This window comes from Anabrus simplex, chromosome 2, assembly GCF_040414725.1.
Source record: "Anabrus simplex isolate iqAnaSimp1 chromosome 2, ASM4041472v1, whole genome shotgun sequence".
In the NCBI taxonomy this organism is placed as follows: Eukaryota; Metazoa; Arthropoda; class Insecta; order Orthoptera; family Tettigoniidae; genus Anabrus; species Anabrus simplex.
Window position 1 is genome coordinate 1,039,445,668 of NC_090266.1, and position 17,624 is coordinate 1,039,463,291.

General features: G+C 39.5%; 1 protein-coding gene across 1 annotated transcript in view; it reads left to right on the top strand.

Annotated features, from left to right (window-relative positions):
- The window catches only part of retm (real-time), a 615,997-nt gene that overhangs the window by 464,989 nt on the left and 133,384 nt on the right, over positions 1-17,624 (top strand). The window contains exons 4-6 of the mRNA XM_067141962.2: positions 5,068-5,196; positions 15,101-15,210; positions 15,629-15,738. Coding sequence (XP_066998063.2) covers positions 5,068-5,196; positions 15,101-15,210; positions 15,629-15,738 — 349 coding nt within the window. The remainder of the gene's footprint in view (positions 1-5,067; positions 5,197-15,100; positions 15,211-15,628; positions 15,739-17,624) is intronic.

Here is a 17,624-nt window from a genome sequence, read left to right on the forward strand (position 1 = left end):
GATCAGTGATCACTGTCGCTGGCTTGAAGTGATCATTAGTGAGTACTGATACGGTACGTAGACTACATGCAGCAAACGTGCCACGAGAAAACTTTGGACATATGTTGATTAATCACTTCTCCCTTAGAAGATGACTTGAGAAATGTTAGGAAACACGACACTCGGTAGCTGGCGACGAAGAAGTGTTAAGAATTCACGGAATGTGTATGTTTATGAGATAAGAGGGCGTATCCACAGGGTTCAGTATACTAGGAAGTAACCACAAACACGAATCATGAGGTGATACAGTACAGAATTGCAGTGTCTGCAATTTCGGTACCGCATAATTCAAAGAATGTCGCTACGCAGTTCACCGCTCACGAAGGAAAAAATGTAGCATATCAAGACAATAAACATGCTGGTCAATATGCGAAATTGCTGCGAAATGTGGATTTCGATACCAAGTTTCAGAGAATGGTACGGGACATGGTACAATAAGAAACAATCCCTTAGCACCGAATAGGAATGATAATCTTTAAAAATCATGTTTTGTCTACGGAATTCGAAAGCTAGTCCAGAAAGATCCTAAATGAAATCGTAATACGGTTATTTCACACGACCTTGTGTAATTAACAATGCAAGGCAAGATTCCATAATTTTCTAGCAAGGATTGTGCTAATACATTGCATTAAAAATACAGTACTGTACATGAAAATGAGTGTCTTGGTACATTTAAGTTTGCGAGACACAAGGTACACAGCTCAAGGACTGAAATTACACAATTTCACAAACATAGCGATCGGCACACGTAACAAAAAAGCTACAAGGCAAGATTTTTACTCTAGTAAGGGGGGCCAGTATCTGGACAATAATATAAGCGCACCAATCAAGGGCGATTGTTCGGCGTCAACTGAAGAAATCGTTACCATTGTAAAAAGAAAGAAGATACCTGTCGTGTTACACAGGGAGACCCACCTAAGCTCTACCTACGGGTAACAGTTCCTGACGGCACCAGGTGAAGATAGGAATAGGGCATAATGAAAGAACGTGCAGTATGCGTCGCGTGATTCAATGAGTTCCGAGGCAGTGGCACCAAGTTATGTTTTGAAAATAGAACTATACCTGTTTGAGAGCTGTTCACATGCTGCTCTGGTGAATGTGTATCGTGAGCGGACAAATGGAATTATTGCGAATAACCTATGTGCCATTCATTGACATGAGAGGTGAACGGTCCGCTACGAAGGTGCTCCGAAGCAAGAGAGAGGATTTTTTATTTTTTTATATCCTGGTGGTTTTAACGCCACACCAACACATCGATGGTTTTCGACGAAGCACGGATAGGAAAGGGCAAGGATTGACAAGATAGCGGCCGTGACCTTAATTAAGGTACAACGCCAGCATTTTCCTGGTGTGAAAATGGGGAAACCACGGAAAACCATGCTCGGGGCTGCCAGCGGTGGGACTCGAACCCACCATCTATCGAATGCAAGCTCACAGATACGCGACCCTAAGCCCACGATCAATTTGCCCGGTAAAAGGATGTCTCTGCTCCAATGCTAACGAAGGTACTAAGGAGAAAGGAATTAAATTTGCAAAGCTGCCGCGGCATTTGATCTCCATTGAATTACGAAGCGTTGGCCTCTCCATAATAGTAATTTATTTTATTTTGCATAACTCAGCTGTTAACATACAACATGTAGTCTGTCGCACACTATTAGGTTGTATCTTGAGGGAAAAAATAACCCTCCCACTATCCGCATTGTATAGAGATAGTTACAGGGATTAGCAGTGCAAAATTACTCTCTTTATGAAATCATTAATAAAAATACAAGTTGTTTAAGTGGATGCTTCTCGAAGCCGTTTTGTAGCTGAACTATGTTGTCTACAAGTGCCGTTCCTGTTGCTTTGGTGTTGCACGGGGAAAACAATTCAGTTCTCAAGGCTGTGATGGACTTTTGAGAATAGCGGATATTAGAATTTGACTTTGTGCTCATCGCATTGTTGCCAGTGTGTTGTTTGTTCTCCCCCTCTCCTCCCGGAAGAGTGATACAGTGTGGTGTTATGTACTTGAAGAATGTGGACGATTTGGTTTTCATTTCTTATATGTATTTTGCGCTGATAATATATTTTTGTATGTGTACTGCGAGTGTTCCATATACACGAAGGATGGCCAAATGTTGATAAAACAAAGGTCAATTAAATAAACGAATAAAAAAAATGAGAAATACAAGTTTTCGTATTTATCGCGAATGTTTGACTTTGTCGTAGAAGTATCCTAATTTCGTTAAAATTCACGCCGAAAGACTGTCGTTTTCATTTGCTAATGACATGAATGATACCGAGTGACCCCCTGTGGGTGGGGGACGCAGACGAAGAATGCACCCATAGTATCCCCTGCCTGTCGTAAGATGCGACTAAAAGTGGCGACCAAGGAATGACGAAATTGTAACCATCAGGATACTTGTGATTAGTACCATTATGTAGGGAACACCATGGGTCGACGTTACTTGCGACTAGTACCACCTTGCGAGGAAAAGCACGTGTCTACGTTACATAGGAGTAGTACCATTATGCGAGAAACACTACGTGTCTGATCGTTGTTTGTTATAATGGTCATGATGTGTATTCCACCGGTCGGTTCTACTGTGTTCAGAATGGGTCTGCATTGTCTAGGAGTAGTACCACTTGATGAGAAACATCATGGGTCAACGTTGCCTGTGATTAGTGCCACTAAGTGAGAAACACCACGGGTTTGGTTGGCGCCCGCGATTAGTACCACTAAGCGAGTAAAACCATGGGTCTGCGTTGCCTGAGAGTAGTAATACCATTGTGTGAGGAACACCGTGAGTTTGTGTTGCCTGTGGGCGTTGCCATAATGTGTGGGTCTACATTGCCTATGATTAGTACCACTATGCGAGTGACACCATTAGTCTACGTTACCTGCTATTAGTCCCACTATGTGAGGAACACCACGGGTCTGCGTTGCTTGTGAGTGGTGCCCTTATGTGAGAAACACCGTTAGTCTACGATACCTGTGATTAGTACCACCATGCGAGAAACACCATGAGTCTACGATACCTGTGATTAGTACCACCATGCGAGAAACACCATGAGTCTACAATACCTGTGATTAGTACCACCATGCGAGAAACACCATGAGTCTACGATACCTGTGATTAGTACCACCATGCGAGAAACACCATGAGTCTACGATACCTGTGATTAGTACCACCATGCGAGAAACACCATGAGTCTACGATACCTGTGATTAGTACCACCATGCGAGAAACACCATGAGTCTACGATACCTGTGATTAGTACCACCATGCGAGAAACACCATGAGTCTATGATACCTGTGATTAGTACCACTGTAGGAGGAACACCATAGTTCTGCTTTACCAGTGATTAGTACCATTATGAGAGGCCGGTGACTTGTATTTTGGACCCCTTTATATAATGGGTATCGTGCCAGTATTGAAGGCATTGTGAATTGGATCCACGGATTGTTTTGTTTCACGATCATTTTTTCATCATTCATTTTAGATTCTAGTCATTGGATATATTTTGAAGTTCACCTCATGCCATTAGGGGCTGTTAGGCCCCTTTAAACAACAAACATCATCATCATCATAAGCGTACCACCACCACCACCACGTTCAAAATAATGTTATGTCTTATTCATCATCAAACACTAAAATAGTTCAATTTTGCAGTTAATATTTGCCTGTCCTATATTATTGTTCATGCCTTGAAGGAACACACTGTAATTTATCATAATAATTTTTTACGTGTTATTCCCCGCCCAGCTACTCATTCCTGCCACTCGGCTGACAACATTTTCTAGGGAGAAAACTGGAGTCCGTTATTACCGTAGGTAACCTATCCTCCTCCATTTGCCTCACATGACTGCACTACCGAAGCTGGTTTATGTGTACATCTTCATCCATCGAGTTCATTCCAGGTACCCTCCTGTCATTGTTCCCACCTGTTTGTACCTGCAATCATTCTTGCTACTTTCATGTCTGTTACTTATAACTTATGAATAAATGATATAGTAATGAAATTCTACCATCAATTCTTACTGCAGCCCAATTGTCAATATACCAGGCAAGTTGGCCGTGCGGTTAGGGGTGCGGAGCTGTGAACTTGCTTCCCGGAGATCGTGGGTTTGAACCCCACTGTCGGCAGCCCCGAAGATGGTTTTCCATGTTTTCCCATTTTCATATCAGTCAAATGCTGGCGCTGTACCGTAATTGAGGCCACAGCTGCTTCCTTCCCATTCCTAGGCCTTTCCTATCCCATCATCGCCATAAGAACTATCTATGTCAGTTTGACATAAAGCAAATATTAAAAAAAAAAAAAATTGTCAGCATAAATACATTTGATTGATTTTAATAATCTACTCTTAATCCGATAGTCCCCCAGTACGTGAACATGTTTTCCCTTAGTACTCTGTCATATGCCTTCTCTAGATCTAAGAAACATAACTGTCTATTCCTCTCATAGCATTTTTTTAATTACCTGGCGCATACTGAAAATCTGATCCTGGCAGCCCCTCTGTGGTCTGAAATCACGCTGGTTTTCATCCAACTTACTCTTTACCATTGATTGCACCCTCTCTTCTAAAATGCCAGTGAACACCTTGCCTGGTATACTGATCAATGAAATACCTTGATAGTTGTTGCAATCCTTCCTGTTTCCTTGTTGATGGATGGGTGCAGTTACTGCTTTCATGCAATCAAAGGTACCCTAATAACATTCCATGCTAATCTTATTATTTTATGAAGACATTTTATCCCTGCCTTCCCACTGTATTTCACCATTTCAGGACTAATTCCATCTGTTCCTGCTGCTTTATGACAATGGAGTTTATTTTCCATCCTTTCGACTTCCTCAAGTATAATTTCACTAACATCATTGTCCTCCTCCAAATGAGCTTGGTTGTTTGTGATGTGACCAGAAAGATTTCCTTTTACATTGAGAAGATTTTAAAAATATTCCTCAAATTTGAAGGTTATAATTGTTTACAGACAGTTTTAATTGCACTTCTATGACTTAACCCGTTATAAATATGGCTTTATTTACAGGTGCATCCTGAAAACCCTGACTGGACGTGTTTTGAACAGTCTGCAAGTCTTGATATCAAAGCATTTTTTGGATTTGAAAATAGCATGGAGAAACTAGCTATGAAGCAGTATTCGCAAAACATTTCTAAGGTAATTACCACAACACTTTAATCGGCACTATACGAGTACATGAACGAGGAACCCTTCAAATTGTGGTCTAATATTAACAGAAGCTGATGTTTCATTTGAAGTATAGAAATTATGATAGCCTGGAGAAAACTTAGATATTTTTGTTTGTTTTAGACCACTTATTTTATGTTGATAAGGCTGATTGATTGATTGATTGATTGATTGATTGATTGATTGATTGATTGATTGATTGATTGATTGATTGATTGACTTTACATACCGATTTCCATTAAATTCTATTTACCCATTTTCAGTGACTCGGGCCTGATATGGACTTAGTAAGAAAAATCCAAATTCATGAATATCTTTGTGATCATAGCCGGCACGTGACATAAATGATCAGAAATTTAATACTATATACTTTTGTAGTATTTATCGATACGACCACAAATAACATAAATATTAGAGAATTAAATTTTAGGAGAATTAAATTTTAGGTCTTCCCCTAAACTACCATTTCACTCAGTGTGAATACAATTATTTATGGCCTAGATTATAATGACTAATTGTTCGAATTCGCATACCGATTTTCATTAAGATACGAAAACTAATAACAAAAATATTTGAGAATAAAATTGTAGGCCTTCCCCTAAACTACCATTTCACTCAGCGTAAATAAAAGTATTTATAGCCTAGATTGTAGCGACTTATTCCCCAGCTTTGTATACCGATTTTCATTAAATTCTCTTCAGCTGTTTTCTCGTGATGCGTGTACATACATACATACATACATACAGACATACATACATACATACATACATACAGACAGACAGACAGACAGACAGACAGACAGACAGACAGACAGACAGACAGACAGACAGACAGACAGACAGACAGACAGACAGACAGACAGACAGACAGACAGACAGACAAAGGCCAAAGAAGTAATAAAATTTACATATGATAACAATGATATTTACAATAAGATACAAAAGTTGAAAACTAGAAAAGCGGCTGGAATTGATCAGATTTCTGGGGATATACTAAAGACAATGAGTTGGGATATAGTACCATATCTGAAGTACTTATTTGATTATTGTCTGGTCGAAGGAGCTATACCAGATGAATGGAGAGTTGCTATAGTAGCCCCTGTGTATAAAGGAAAGGGTGATAGACATAAAGCTGAAAATTACAGGCCAGTAAGTTAGACATGCATTGTATGTAAGCTTTGGGAAGGCATTCTTTCTGATTATATTAGACATGTTTGTGAAATTAATAACTGGTTCGATAGAAGGCAATTCGGTTTTAGGAAAGGTTATTCCACTGAAGCTCAACTTGTAGGATTCCAGCAAGATATAGCAGATATCTTGGATTCTGGAGGTCAAATGGACTGTATCGCGATTGACCTGTCTAAAGCATTTGATAGGGTGGATCATGGGAGACTACTGGCAAAAATGAGTGCAATTGGACTAGACAAAAGAGTGACTGAATGGGTTGCTATATTTCTAGAAAATAGATCTCAGAGAGTTAGAGTAGGTGAAGCTTTGTCTGACCCTGTAATAGTTGAGAGGGGAGTTCCTCAGGGCAGTGTTATCGGACCTTTATGTTTTCTTATATATATAAATGATATGAGTAAAGGAGTGGAATCGGAGGTAAGGCTTTTTGCGGACGATGTTATTCTCTATAGAGTGATAAATAAGTTACAAGATTGTGAGCAACTGCAACATGACCCCGAAAATGTTGTGAGATGGACAGCAGGCAATGGTATGTTGATAAACGGGGCTAAAAGTCAAGTTGTGAGTTTCACAAATAGGAAATGTCCTCTGAGTTTTAATTACTGCGTTGATGGGGTGAAAGTTCCTTTTGGGGATCATTGTAAGTATCTAGGTGTTAATATAAGGAAAGATCTTCACTGGGGTAATCACATAAATGGGATTGTAAATAAAGGGTACCGATCTCTGCACATGGTTATGAGGGTGTTTAGGGGTTGTAGTAAGGATGTAAAGGAGAGTGCATATAAGTCTCTGGTAAGACCCCAACTAGAGTATGGTTCCAGTGTATGGGACCCTCACCAGGATTACCTGATTCAAGAACTGGAAAAAATCCAAAGAAAAGCAGCTCGATTTGTTCTGGGTGATTCCCGACAAAAGAGTAGCGTTACAAAAATGTTGCAAAGTTTGGGCTGGGAAGAATTGGGAGAAAGAAGACGAGCCGCTCGACTAAGTGGTATGTTCCGAGCTGTCAGCGGAGAGATGGCGTGGAATGACATTAGTAGACGAATAAATTTGAATGGCGTTTTTAAAAGTAGGAAAGATCACAATATGAAGATAAAGTTGGAATTCAAGAGGACAAACTGGGGCAAATATTCATTTATAGGAAGGGGAGTTAGGGATTGGAATAACTTACCAAGGGAGATGTTCAATAAATTTCCAATTTCTTTGAAATCATTTCTAAAAAGGCTAGGAAAGCAACAGATAGGGAATCTGCCACCTGGGCGACTGCCCTAAATGCAGATCAGTATTGATTGATTGATTGATTGATTGATTGATTGATTAGAAATAACTGAAATTTAACTGCAGGTGACTAACTTTTATTTTCCTTTTTATGTGATATGTTCTAATCAACCTTCTTTTGAACCAGGCTGAATGGCCCAGATGGTAGAACTAACAGCCTTTTGGAGCCCAAGTTGGCAAGTTCAATCTAGGCTCAGTCTGGTGGTGTTTGAACAAGCTCAAATTTCTTGCTGGTCAGCATCTTTGAAAACCATAAAAGTAGTTAGTGGACTGTAAAACCAATAAATAACCTTGCTATGAAAATTTTCTTCTTCTTTCTTAACCCGTTTACCCTCCAGGGTTGGTTTTTCCTTTGGACTCAGCAAGGGATCCTACGTCTACCGCTTCAAGGGCATTGCCCTGGAGCATGAGACTTTGGGTCAGGGCATACAAATGGGGAGGAGGACCAGTATATCAACCAGGCTGCCTCACCCTCTACATTGAACAGGGGCCTTGTGGAGGGATGGGAAGATCAGAAGGGATAGACAAGGAAGAGGGAAGGAAGCGGCCGTTGCCTTAAGTTATATACCATCCCAGCATTTGCCTGGAGAAGTGGGAAACCACGGAAAACCACTTTTAGGATGGCTGAGGTGGGAATCGAACACCTCCCTACTCAGTTGACCTCCCGAGGCTGAGTGGAGCCTGTTCCAGCCCTCGAACCGCTTTTCAAATTTCGTGGCAAAGCCGGGAATCGAACCCGGGCCTCTGGGGGTGGCAGGTAATCACACTCACCACTATACCACAGAGACAGATGCTATGAAAAATATACTAGTATAAATAGCTCAGTGCATATTTACACTGTTGAATGAAGAGACAGATTGGTTTGAATCTCACTCTTACTTTTTTTTTTGCTGTTCTTTAATAATAATAATAATAATAATAATAATAATAATAATAATAATAATAATAATAATAATAATAATAATGATGATGATGTTATGCCCTACTAGTTACTTTTATAATTTTTGGAGATGCTGAGATGCCAAAATTTTGTTCTGCTGGAATTCTTTTACATGTTTACCAAGAAGAGGCAGGTGTACTTCCGCACCATCAAATTGCACCGGATTTAGCTGGGATCAAACCCGCCAACTTGGGCTCTGAAAGCCAGAACACCACCGTCTGAGCTACCTAGCTTCACGCTGTTTTTTCATTTGGAGTGATTAGTGTGTTCCAATCCTCAACACTTTGTACTTTCTATGTGTAGGCCTACATAAGTTTGAGTGGTGTCTTTAAAAGTAGGAAAGATCACAATATGAAGATAGAGTTGGAATTCAAGCAGAGAAATTGGGGCAAATATTCGTTTATAGGAAGGGGAGTTTGGGATTGGAATAACCAAGGGAAATGTTCAATAATTTTCCAATTTCTTTGCGATCATTTAATGAAAGGCTAGGAAAACAACAGATAGGGAATCTGCCACCTGGGCCACTGCCCTAAATGCAGATCAGCACTTGATTGATTGATTGATTGATTGATTGATTGATTGATTGATTGATTGATTGATTGATTGATAGATTGATACATAATGTATCCATAACATGCATTATCACTTAACAGTAAAGAGTAGATTTCTATGACATGTCATATTTGTTCTAAGAGCTTTATTTTGGTTTCTAACTATGTAAAAACATATGTTTAAAAGTTTTCCGAAGGAAATTTCAGTCTGTTTATTTTGTCTTAAAAATCACACTTTGGACCATTCTGAGATTTTGGTCATATTTCTGCTTAATCCTATAAAAAGTCACATTTTTCTCATATTCCATAGAATTTTGTGTTACTGGTATGTGAGTTTCTACGGGAAACTTTCATATATTACTACTGCAATGGGTAGGTGGTTTCTTTCTGTGGAAGGAATATTTCTCAGCTTTATTCTATTTTTAGCTGGTAACAATAAAGGCTTGGACAAAGGAGGCTTATTTGAAATTCCTAATGGGCTCAACCCTCAACCTTGACAATGAAAGGCAGTATTTTGAATACGGCAGCTTGACCTGGTCTGTCTTAATCTCACTCTTATCTGAACAGTCATGTTGCTTGGTATTTTGTTTCCGGGAAATGCAAGGGCACCTGAATTAACCTCCCCTCCACATTTCAACTGCCCTTGGTTTGAGATCACAACTTCAGTCTTTCATGCTAAAGGAAAGCGTTCAGAGAGTGCAAAACTGAGACAATTCGTTCAAGAATTTTGTGAACAGACTTTTTAATTTTATACTGTAAACTCTATGAAGATAAGGTATTTACTCAAAAGCATTTACATGTGCAACAGCACTGTGTTTGAGGGAGTGTTTTCAAATACTGTATGGTCTTGCTAGATAACACTTACGAATTTTGTAAAGATCTTTCTGATACTCCTATAAAAAATGTAAACAGCACCAGCTTCATACTCTTCTTAGAGAGCCAGGCTGAATGGCTCAGACAATTAAGATGCTGGCCTTCTGACCCCAACCTGGCAGGTTCGATCCTGGCTCAGTCCGGTGGTATTTGAAGGTGCTCAAATACATCAGCCTTGTGTTGATAATGTTGTTGGCATATAAAAGTACTCCTGCAGGACAAAATTTTGGCACCTCAGCGTCTCTGAAACCGTAAAAGTAATTAGTGGGACATGAAGCCTGTAAAGTTATTATTATTAATTATCATCTTAGAGAAGTACATCAGTCGGCCAGTTCCTAGTGAATCAACGCTTAGAAAAAAAAATCATACCTATCCTCATGGTATGATAGGTTTTTTGTTTTGCTAGTTGCTTCATGTCGCAGCGACACAGATAGGTCTTATGGCGACGACGGGACAGGAAAGGGCTAGGAGTTGGAAGGAAGCGGCCGTGGCCTTAATTAAGGTACAGCCCCAGCATTTGCCTGGTGTGAAAATGGGAAACCACAGAAAACCATTTTCAGGGCTGCCGATAGTGGGGTTCGAACCTACTATCTCCCGAATACTGGATACTGGCCGCACTTAAGCGACTGCAGCTATCGAGCTCGGTCTCATGGTATGAAGATGTGTTAAAGAAGATAAGATCTATTGATCTCAACAAAAAAAAGGATATGGGTTTCAGTGGACAAAACAACTGATGTAGAGGGGAGATACGTAGCTAACTTAATATTATTGGTATAATGAAAGAGGACTGGCCTGGAGAAGTGCTTAATCTAATTTTTGAAGTTCTGGAGAAAGTAAATCATTCTGCCGTTGTATTGATCCCTGATGATGCTATAAAGCTACTCTGGCCGGATGGTGTAAAGAGAGAAAATATGCTACTATTTGTAACCGATGCTACCCCGTATATGACCAAGGCAGGGAAAGGACTACTTTATCCCACACTGGTCTATGCTAAGTTTCTTGCACATGTTTCGCATAGAGTGGCAAAAAAGATTTGAAGCAACTACCCCAACATAGACAGGCTAACTTCTAACTGGAATAATATGTTCCTGAAAACTCCACTTCAAGTACAAAAGATGAAAGTAATGGCCTCTGCTCTGCATCTTCCTCCTCAACCAATCCTTACTTGCTGGGGAACGTGGCTTAATGCTACTCAGTGTTATTGCAGAAAATATGATTCCTTTGAGAGGGTAATTCAAGAGTTGGAATCTGATTTGTCATGTAAGTTATTAACATTTTGCGAGATTTGATTTCTTCTAAGAGTTTGGTGGGAAACTTGGCATATGTAACATCAAACTTAAGCAGAATATCAAGAGCACTCACTCATCTTGAAACTGCAGGGCTTCCACATTGTGATGCACTGGAAGTTGTAAAACAAATTGAGGATGATCTAAAGCAAGCAAAAGGTGAAGTGGCTGGTACAATTAGTGCTAAATTGGAATGAATGATGTTATCTAATGTAGGTTATTCTATGCTTCACAAGATAAGTGACATTCATTGTGACACAAAGCAAAATTTGAGAAATGTGAATCAAAATCTTTCTTGGATGAAATAGGTAGGTAAGGGTTATTCTCCCCGAAGGCAGGTCCGAACCTCCGCAGAGGCGTTCCTGAGCCGGAGTTTATGTGCGGTAGGGTGGCCAGTTCCTTTCCGCTCCTCCATTCCCTTACCCCCACCAACAGCGCATGGCAACCCATCCAACTCCTGACCACGCCCAATGTTGCTTAACTTCAGAGATCTCACGGGATCCGGTGTTTCAACACGGCTACGGCCGTTGGCGGATGAAATAGGAACTTTATTAAAATTTGCTCCTATAACATCATTTGATATTGAGCAGAGCCTCTCCAGGTATAGAAACATCCTGTCTGACAACCAAAGAGGTTTCCAGTTGGTCAACTTGAAAATGCATGTAATTATCCAGTGTAATTTCATTGACATTGGGAACTAATGTCAGATATAGATACCGGTATATTCTTCTTTCCATAAATAATTTGCTGATGAAACACTAGCCAAGTACTTTGTCACCGACAGTTTAAATGTTTTTTTACTTTTCTGCGTACATAACTCACTATAGGTGAAGTGAAGTGGAGCAGGAACTTTCTGATGGATAATAGAAATATTAGTTATATGTGAATTAATTAAACTGTAAGATCACATTTTTATACATAAATTAATATTTTTTATCTGTTTGAATGCTATTGAAATCATACCTGTTTACTCATTTTAAATATTATTAGGTCATTAAAATGTGCCTCCCGCTTGTCAGTATTGACTTGTCAGCTTGTATTTCACTGGAGCAATGTTTGGTAAATTAAAGCTCTTTAAAAGACACCATCATGATATTCACTTGTAGTTGAAATGAGGAACAGTATCTGATACAGTGGAACTTGAACTCACAATATGGATTAAGGACACTGGTAGATATTGAGCAAATTGCCTTTTTGGACTCTGTATAGTATTGTTGAATCTTGATTAATAGAAATGAAATAATTGTTGAAATCAACCATATGTTTATTCATAGCTGAAATTCTATTACGTTATTTTAGCATTTACACGCTCTTGATATCGTACATGAAAACTTCCAGTTACATTTCATTTTGATTTGCGTGCACCAGTTACTTCACATGGCAGCTCCACACTGTTGGCTAACACAACCCACGACTATTGTACACGTGGCCCATCTCCGGATGAGACCTATAACTTGCACAATCAATTCACATAACTGGTCCACACACTGAACTGCTCACACATATCACTCAGCAAGAAAAGGGCACAAGTCAACTCCAACCACTAAACTATGACAACATGTTTGTGTCAAGCCTGCTTTTAGATAACCTAGTGATGAAATTCTATTATCCTAGGGGTGCAGCCAGAACACAAACGTTCTAGTTTGCACTTCCAGAAAATCCACGGCAACACCAAACGAAGAGCACAATACAAGCAGAGGCCATCACATGACCTCAGGCTGGTAGGAACTCCCCAGCCTGGCTCACTCATCCCCTTCAGGAAATTCCAGGGACTGACACTTGCATGACCATGGAACACTATGTTGGATTCTGTATACTGTTGAATAATATTGTATAAATCTGTAAAATTTTTCTTGGGGTTAGATTTCAGTCAGTCAGTCAGTCAGTCAGTCAGTCAGTCAGTCAGTCAGTCAGTCAGTCAGTCAGTCAGTCAGTCCTGATCTGCATTTAAGGCAGTTGCCCAGGTGGCAGATTCCCTGTCTGTTGTTTACCTAGTCTTCTCTTAAAACAAATTCTAAGAATTTGGAAATTTATCAAACATTTCCCTTGGTAAATTATTCCAGTCCCTTATTCCTCTTCCTATAAAAGGATATTTGCCCCAGTTTGTCCTCTTGAATTCCAATCAACTTTCTTGTGATAGCTATGTACAATTTAAAATATTGTGGGGGCATTAATAAGGTTTATAATTACTTTGTCTTTACGTTTAACATATGTACTACAAAGACAAAAGCAATCCAAATACAAGTTGTATGTTATTTTATTATTACAATTTGTTTTACGTCGCACCGAAACAGATAGGTCTTATGGTGACAATCGGATAGAAAAGGGCTAGGAGTGGGAACGAAGTGGCCGTGGCCTTAATGAAGGTACAGCCCCAACATTTGCCTGGTGTGAAAATGGGAAACTACAGAAAACCATCCTCAGGGCTATAAGAAATAAATTGACAAGAGGGTCCCCCTTTTCAATTTGATATATTGTATTGAAAATTGTCAATTTATTTCTTATAATTTCACTTTAATAAAAAAATTAAAAAAATACCTACAACCTCGTTTCTAGTCATTGACCAGGTCAGGGATGGAATGAATGAAGCCCTCATCTTGCGGCGAGGATAGGAATTGAGCTGGCTGCCGAGGCCTGTCGCACTCCTCTGGGGCAATGATTAATGACTGACAGATGAAACGAAATGATAATGGAGAGTACCGGGTGAGTTGGCCGTGCGGTTAGGAGCGCGCAGCTGTGAGCTTGCATCCAGGAAACAGTGGGTTCGAACCCCACGGTTGGCAGCTCTGAAGATGGTTTTCCGTGGTTTCCAATTTTCACACCAGGCAAATGCTGGGGCTGTATCTTAATTAAGGCCACGGCCACTTCCTTCCCATTCCTAGGCCTTTCCTATCCCATTGTCGCCATAAGACCTATCTGTGTCGGTGCGACGTAGAACAAATAGCAAATAGATAATGGAGAGTGTTGGTGGAATGAAATATGACAGGGAAAACCGGAGTACCTTGATAAAAACTTGTCCCGCCTCCGCTTTGTCCAGCACAAATCTCACATGGAGTGATCGGGATTTGAACCACGGAACCCATCAGTGAGAGGCAAACACGCTGCCACCTGAGCCACGGAGGCTAATTGCACTTCAGTACAGAACAAAAATTAAATTTATAGCTTATAATCTTCAGGGCTGCCGACAGTGGGGTTCGAACCCACTATCTCTCAGATGCAAGTTCACAGCTGCATGCCTCTAACCACACGGCCAACTCGCCCGGTGCACAGATTGTCAATACAGATGGAAGGTTACCGAGGGAGTTGGCTGCATAATATATGTTGCGTAGCTGTGAGCTTGCATTTGGGGGATGGTGGGTTTGAACCCCACTATCAGCAGCCCTGAAGATGGTTCTTTATTATTTCCCATTTTAAGGCCATGGTTGCTTCTCTCAGAGTCCTGGCCTTTTCCTGTTCCATGGTTGCCAAGAACTTGTATACATTAGCAGGACGTTAAAGTAATAAAAAAAAATAGGAAAGGTGCTATTTTGAATTTTCGGACCCTGATAATTTAGTGTTTGTTCATATTGAAATAAGTGTGCAATGAAGAGTAATGATATTAACAGATTTCAAGAATATATAAGGCGTGAATGTGCTTAAACACACTCAACGACCTAGCATTCTTCAAGGAAATGCTGCGTCCAGTAAGCATTCTATAATAGATTTCAATTATTTAAATATTATATGCCCTTGATGATTATGATATTTGTTTGTACATTTCAGGGAAAGGAGATAATTGAGTACTTCGTGAATGAGCTGAAAAAGGAGGGAGTAACATCAGTACCTCAGTGGGTTGAACCAGATTTGCCCACTGATGAAAGCAATGATCCCAAGTGAGTCTTTGATTTAAAATTAATGTATTTTAAAGTCAATTTGCAAAGCTTGTAATATCCCTTAATGCTTTAAACTACTTTTTCCAATTGTGGCCATTAAATGTATCCATTGTATGGAATAGCTGTAGGGAGGTGCTTGGGTGGGAGGCCTTTCTTAGTTGGTGTCATTAGTGCACTTCTTTTGTTCTTGCTACTTTGATGGTTTCTTTCCTCTCATTGTCCTGTGAGATAGATGGGAGCAAGAATGCATCGTCCTCTATGTGCTGGATAATTTTAGAATTCTAGCTTCGAATTGAGTGTGGTAGAGGTTTGAGTGTCAGATGATTTAATTACCTTTTTGTGGATATATGCATTACATTTCTTGTTAGTTACCTACCTATATCTGAGAAATCTGAAAGTATTTTGTGTATTCTTTAAGGGAAAATGAAGTGTCACAAGGTTCTGGTGAATTTGAATTGGGTGCCTCAGCTTCCAGTCTGAATGTGACAGCAATGACTAGTAAAGCAGCAGCTTCACATCTTTCCCCTGGTGAGTTTACCACCTTTTACTTGTTTCTTTTAAATGGAATATTGAAAGATGTCATATTAGTTTCTAGAAATATGATGACTATGGCATTCTTAGCCTATAAATGAAACAAGAACAACTCTTTATTTGATGTGTGTTCTTAATCTGTGTGATTAAGGTGAATTTTAATGTTTCCTTTAACATAATTTATAAAACCCTTCTATTAAGAGCTAATTTTTGATAAATAATTACGAATACCAGTGATAAACAGTAAATAAAATACAGTTATTATTTGAGGGGAACTGCCTACCTTCCATACATCCACAGTAGAACAGACCACAGTTTCAAAGATCCTCTGAAGCAAAATATAAAAATTGTGTTTGATACTGTGTCAAAGATTGATGAACCTTTGAATTTAAACAAATATAAGCTATCCCCATTAGTACAACCTGGAGTGACAAAATTCCATGTATTTGCAATCAAGTATAAAGGTCTCAATTTATTGAGATACCTTGCAATAGCCCACAGCCCACTGTGAGACTGCTGTGTGAACGGCCGCATCCCACATTCTGCAAGGACACTGCTTGGGTGCCCAAGTTCTGTTGTTGCCACTAGAAATTACAAAGGTACGTACTGCTACACTATGGGAATGAACCGTAATAAAATTGAAGGTCCACAAAACTGAAATGCATATAAGTGTAGCTGGTTTAATTTTCTTGATTTTACTGAGTGAAAGACCATAGCTCACCAGTTCTCTTTGGTTCTTTTCGTTATTATTTTGTTCCAAACTCAATATGACATTAGATCTGCTAGAACCAATTACGAGAGCAGCTGTGTTATGTTCCTTAAGAGATAATGTAGAAGTCTTATTCATGGGATAAAACAGCCTCTTCGAGTCTCCCAAATTGATGATCTTTCACTCTACCCATAATTGAAATAGAAAAACATCAGAGGAATCTAAATTTAGTCTGTAGGAGGATGATTCGTTCGTTACACGCCTGATTAATGCAGAAATTACATAATTTTCTGTGTTATAGGTCATCTCTGTGTAAATCAAAACTCTTTGCTAACTTTGGTCTTCCTTCTATTGGTGTTCTAAAGACTCTGGAAAGGCAGATAGTGGTGAACCAGTCATCATAGATGTTCTAATTCCACAAGGAGACTGATTTCAGTATGCCCTCTCACAAGGAAGGAATTGGCAACCATCGTTTGGTATAGATTCCAGCTCATTCTGATAAAAACTTCATTGCCTCTGATGGTGTCATGGGCATATTAAGAATTGTAGTTGTTAAAATGACAAACTATTTACTGACATCACTCTTCTGTTTGGTCCATTTATTTTTCTGGTGGGTTATAGGAGAATCTAATTCTTACAAAGCATCTTCACATGTAATTTCAAGCACCTGCTGTGAGAAAATGTTCAGAAACTTCTAAGTCACTCTTGGATCATTTACCATGGCTTCCATACAAGCAACTGTGTGTGTTTACTGTTGCTAGGGGTTGTGTGTATTCCTCAGCTTTTAAGACCTCTCCTCTTTATCGAATAATAACAAACAAACAAAATTATTATTATTATTATTTCATCATCATCATCATCATCATCATCATCATCATCATCATCAAAATCATCATCATCATCATCATCATCAAATCACCAATAAACTGTTGTAAACTGTTTTATTGGAAGGAGCAGAGTCCAGGAAAGATTTCTGTAAACTATTAAGTTGCTTGATAGCAGTTTAATATCACACAATACCTCATAAGTTTCCAGCGACAGTGGGATGGGAAAGGGCTGAGATGGGGAAAGAAGTGGTTCGGCCCTGGCATTTGCCTGATGTGAAATAGGAAAACACAGAAACCCATCTCCAGGACTGACGAATGGACTATCTCCCGAATGCAAGCATACAGTC